Source organism: Humulus lupulus, chromosome X (assembly GCF_963169125.1).
Source record: "Humulus lupulus chromosome X, drHumLupu1.1, whole genome shotgun sequence".
In the NCBI taxonomy this organism is placed as follows: Eukaryota; Viridiplantae; Streptophyta; class Magnoliopsida; order Rosales; family Cannabaceae; genus Humulus; species Humulus lupulus.
The window spans coordinates 195,557,805-195,563,703 of NC_084802.1; the positions used below are offsets into that span (position 1 = coordinate 195,557,805).

Genomic DNA, 5,899 nt, shown 5'->3' on the forward strand with positions numbered 1-5,899 from the left:
TCCTTCACCCGAAACCCGCAAAACCCGAACCCGATGCACCCGAAAACCCGACCCGTGTGCACCCCTACCTTAAGGTGTCCAACACCACAAGATGTGTCACCCTCTAATTGGTTAGTGATACCCATAATAATGATTAAATTGAATTGTGTGCAACCTGATATTAGATTTCACCAATAGCGATATGTCACTTCCTTATGGTGTTGGAAACCCTTAGAGCATCTCCAATGGAGTGCCAAATTAGTGATGCATTGCTAAAGTTTAGCTCATTTTACAAAAAAAGTTCCTCCAATGGTGTGTCAAATTTCGCACATGCTAAAAGATGTGCCAAATTTAACACATAATATAACATCATGTATATTTTACATCACCATAAATGATAAACTTTTTTATTTACTTTTATATCATTTTTATTATTTTTAGTACTATTTTTAATAACCACCCTTAAGTGTTGAACTTTTTACTATATTATTTTATTATTATCTCGAATTACTAACAATAAAATATAAAGAAAAATTATTAATTTTTTCTAATATTTTTAATTAGTATCATATGAGCATTAATGATACTTACGATTGTGTATTAAAATATAATGCTAAAAAATTATGTCAAAGTCAAATACACTGTATATTGTTTTTTTAGCCCAATATAGCAAAATATTTAATCCATTGATGATCTTATTAGCAGTTTCCTTTTTATATATAGTTGAAGGTTTCACGAGTTTCAGTGTCCTTTTACACGACCATTACTCCTAGTACTACACTTTCATAATCATTACGCTTTTAATTCCACGTCCCGGCCCCCAAACTTCGCATATATATATAACTAATACTTCATTCTTTAATTATTATTACCTTTTATTAATTTAATTATTTTATTACCCTCTTTCTTCCTTTTGCTGCTTCACTTCAGTAGTCTTTCATAAAATTCCACTTTCTTTGTTTGTTTGTTTTCAGATTAATGACATGAGTTATCGTGAACCAAAAGTAATTATTTTCCTATACTTTTTCTTTTACTTTTCTTTTCATTTCCATAGTACAGGAAAATTTTATTATATTATTATTGACCGAAATAAATACATTATTAATTGCAAAATAATAGCTAGAGCAACTTTGAATGATAATAACTAAAAGCACTCCTAGTAGATAGATGTTATACTCTATATTTTAAAATACTTCTAAAAAAACACACCATTTTTTATTTTACTTCTAAATTTTACATTATACCATATATCATATTTTTTATATATTTCTCTACATCATTTAAATATTATATCTTTAAACATATTTTATTAATTAAAGTAAAATAAAATAATTGAAAAAAAAAAGAAATAATAAATATATATAATAAATAAGAGAAAGAAAATTTATAAAGAAAAATAATAATATTAAAATATTATATAAATGATATGTAAATATCATCAAATATCATCTAAATGTAAATATGGATTAATTGGAGTTTATGCATAACTATTATAAATATATGTATAAAGGAGCTCATAGATGATGTTTTTGTGAGTTTTAGCTAAATATTATAGAGAAAATGTATTACAAAATACATCACTAAAACATATTTTTTTTATAATTTACCTCCAAATTTTACATTATACTATATATAAACTTTTCTATTTTTTCTCTACATCATTTAATTATTATATTTTTACAAAATATTTTATTTATTTTAAGAAATAAAATAATTAAATATAATAATATTACACTTATATATATATACAAAAGTTTATAAAAAATAATAAAATATTTATAGTTTGATGAATAGTATTTCACTACATGCAAAAATATAACTTTATATCACCCATTGGAAGACTATTTAATAATTTTTTCTCTATATTATAAAGAATTAACATTTTACTTCTTACATTTGAGAGTGCTATAATATCAGTTATAATTTAGTTTGTCCCTCTTGAAATGTCTTCATAAAGCCCCACCCCCAGCCCCAACGTCTAATCTTTATATGGCCATTTCCGTTAATTGACCCGTAGTACATGTAAAGTAAGACAGCCCCAAAAACTGAGATTTCAATCTTATCAATCTAGTTGTTGGGTTACAACTCATGAAATACAATTTTCATTGTGCCAAGAAATTGATTCAACGAAAATGAAAGACGTTAACTTCATAAAATGGAATAAAAATTGTGCGAGTTTAATTTGATATTTGATTAGCCTCACACAAGGGCAGGAGAACAAATGTACTCACGGTGATTGGTTTCATTTCAGTACATGATATAGACCATACCGAATTGAACAATTTAATATTCAAATATATAAGAAAGAACGAGTCACACAGAGGAGAACAGAATATAGTGCCACGTTGGCGGTCGTAGGTGTATGTCCCTTTGGTTCCTGCAATCAGCGAATTCGCCAACCCACGCGTGGGCGTTGCTGTCCGCTGCGCGGTCGTTCGTGGTTTCGGTTGATGCGCAGCGCAGCTTTACTTACCCATCTAAACTAAACCATATTCTACGCCCTCTGCTACTTTTCTTAAACATATATTCTTTAAAATAATTTTATTTATTAATCAAGTTTCAAATTAAATCATCCCATGGATATTGATATTAAATCAATTATTGATTGTCATAATAATTTCATTTCAATATGACAAGCGAAAGCAAAGAAATTAGCCACAATGGAGATAACTAATAAGTCCTCACCACCATATCAGGTCTATAATAATTTTAAAATTCAAAATCCACTATTTCTTTCTACACATGCAAAAGTTATTAATTATTTTTTTATTGATTACACTTGCACACTGTGAATGAATTCTTTTCCATCCTTAAAAAAATAATAGAGATACTTTCATTTTATATGATCAGTACGTAAAAAAGAACTACATTTATCTTAAAAAGATCAAATTGTGTCATAGTTTAATATCAACCGTTGGCTGAAATATTCTATTATTCGGTTAAAAAATAAAGAAAGGCATACTAAAAAGGAAAATCCGAACCTTAATAAAAGTTTAGAGATTAAAAATGAGGTGATTAGTTTGAGGAGCTCTATAAAAGGAGAACCCTATCTTGTATGAATACATACAATTTTCTCTTTCGCCAAACAAACACTATAGAAAATGACTTCTTTGAAACAAAACTCACATGCTATTTTTCTTTCTCGTTCTCTCTTTTTTTCTCGCACTTTCTTTCTTATCTGAAAAGCCAATTCTCTCTCCTTTGTATTTGTGCAATTTTATGCTAGCTCCGTTGATTAGTATACCATTTCAAATTCAAGCATCTGCATGTACATGCTTTTCTCTTATATATACCTACTCTTAATATGGATACGGACTCTCGCGAAATTGATAACGTCAAGACTGAGAAAGATAACGCTATGAGAAAGTACGATCGCCAAAGAAAGTTCAAGTGGATTTTCGAAGCGTGCGCCGCCCTCCTTGTCCTCATGCAATCATCCACTTGGCTTCCAGTCGCCGTCGATTTTATCGGAGATATGCTTCGGGAGATCATCTCCGTCTTCAGAAGCCATGTCTTCATTTTTTTCCTCCTCAACGCTATACTTCTCGCCGTTTATGTTCTCTCCGGCCGAATCACCTGGACGAACGACGCCGGATCGGGTGCCAACTTGTACGACGAATTCGTCACCAACAGCGAGTTGAGCCGGAGAACCCCAGCCGAAGAGGAATCTTCTCCTCCCCCTCCGGCGCCGGAACGTACTATCCGCGTCGTCGAAGAAGAAAAGTGTCACTCCGAAAATGTCGCTTCGACAACCACTTCGGTTTGTGGTGTCGGTAACCGAAACGACTCGAAACCAAATGGCTCGGTTCTTCGTCGTACGGAAGAAGAAAAGGTGTTGGTGGTGGTGAAGAAGAAGAGTTACAAAAGGACTCAGTCGGCGAGACTCGAAGGGAAGAAGCTGATCGATCAGTCTCAGAGGGAGTTCCGACGGTCTTGCACGGACATCTGCAGGAAATTAACAAGTTCCGGCGAAAATGAAGCGGAGGAATCGAGCGAGGTGAGTCGGTTGAGCAATGAAGAGTTTAATCAGACCATTGAGGCATTCATTGCAACTCAAAAATGGATTCAAAGGCAGGAATACAAGGAAGAGCGGAAAACAGAGCACTACATGACTTTGGCCATTTGCCAGTGAAGAATGAAGTTAATATTATCATAGAGTCAATAGGACCAAATGTTTAGTTTACTATATTAATTATCTAGGAAGGATAAGATAATCCCATCTGTGTTATCTGATTAATCATATATCTTATCACTATATATGATTATACAGATGGATAATGTATAGTGTCACCCCTTTCATCTCTTTTCTCTGGTGTTAGGAATCAAATAGCCTTTTTAAATTCTCTTTTTCTTTTTGTATTTATGTTTTTATAGTCCTTTTGGTTCTAGTTGACTTGATGTGCTTTTAACTGGTAATTGCGATAATGGATTTCCATATTATTATTATTATTATTATTTCTCAAAAGAGCTAAATGCCATATTAATTAAATTAATTGGTAGAGTAGAGCAGTAGTTGTATTGGGATCAGTTCCTGTTCTGTATTTAGTATTTAAAATTGGCTTTGTTTTTTCTTTTCTTGGTAGTATATGAATGAGTAAGAATAATGAAACAGACTGATCTAATTCTTTTGGATTATGTTCAGCGACTTGTGTTGGGAGAGAGTCTCTGTAAAAAGAGGTCCGGACACTTTGCCAAACATTCCAATTTCAGGTTTTTCAGCCTAATTGTTCTGTGTACGTAGTACATTGTGTGTGTGGTTGGATACCCATGATTTTCAAATTAGCCAAAAGAGGACTGAATGTGCTTCTCCCTGTTTTTTGTTCTCAAAACTAGAGAAAGGATAATTATCTTTTATTTTATTTTTGGGTTTGGAGTGAAGGTGCGGTTGGAGAAAGAAAGATCTGGCTCTTTGCGTCTTGACTGGGACTGAGAAATTGGTTCATTTTCATGAAAGCATTGCGCGTTGTCATTTTCTTATGGTATTCAAACTTTGTCTTCTCAAGGCTTTTAACCTTTGCAATACTATTCCTCCTTTCATTTTCATTTCACCTTTTTTCAAACAAAATAATAAATTAAGTAAAGGAGAGAGAAAAAAAAGCATTGCGGGGAAAAAGGGTAGACCATTGTGTTGATGATCAGATGATTGATTAATGGTGTCTTTGCAAGGCGAATTTTAAGGCTTTTTAATTTTTTTCTTCTTCAAAGTGCAAAATAACATTATTAAACACAGAAAATCATAGCATGGAAGCATACAAATCTTCTCAAGTGCAAGAAAAGTAACTTTTTGCTCTAATTTAAACATTATTAGACTCTTTTAGTTAGGTTTCTCATAATTACCTACACTAAGGTGTGAGTGGTTTATCAAAGATTTTATACCATCTTTCTTTTGGCGTTCTAATAAATATACCCCATAATGTACGCAAAGTCATCCCACCCTTGCTTTTTCTCCACTATCATCCATGACTATTCTCGTCGGAGCTAACACGTCAAAGTATTTCAATCGCCTCCAATAATCCCATTATTATTAAAAATAATTCTAACTCTATATTTTGGCAATTTATTCAATCCCTCCAAACCCCATTTGTCTCTTCTTGTGTGACCCAATTAATACAAATTAAAAGCTAAGTGAATTGTTTTGTAGTGTGGTGATGAGTTTTTGCATAAAACAATGGAATTCCTTCTGGTGTCTTTTTTTTTTTTTTTAGTTTCTTCGAATTGAAGCTGCTAGCTCTTATCCACTTCTTGTGAGAATTATCGAACAAAAGGATCAGATATATTTACTTTAAATTATTATCACCATCTCAGTACCCAAAATGTTTCTTTTTCCCCATGTAGAAATGAAAACAACAAATTAAAACAGGAAAAAAGAAAAGAACATTTCCTTTTTCACTTTCTCTTTTGTTGTAAATTAGATGGGTAC

General features: G+C 32.1%; 1 protein-coding gene across 1 annotated transcript; it reads left to right on the forward strand.

The window, feature by feature from the left end:
- Positions 1-3,038: 3,038 nt before the first annotated feature.
- On the forward strand, positions 3,039-4,428 carry LOC133804480 (uncharacterized). The gene has a single exon (XM_062242630.1). It carries the CDS (start codon positions 3,284-3,286, stop codon positions 4,109-4,111), a length of 828 nt encoding a protein of 275 aa, XP_062098614.1. The 5' UTR covers positions 3,039-3,283; the 3' UTR covers positions 4,112-4,428.
- Positions 4,429-5,899: the final 1,471 nt, after the last annotated feature.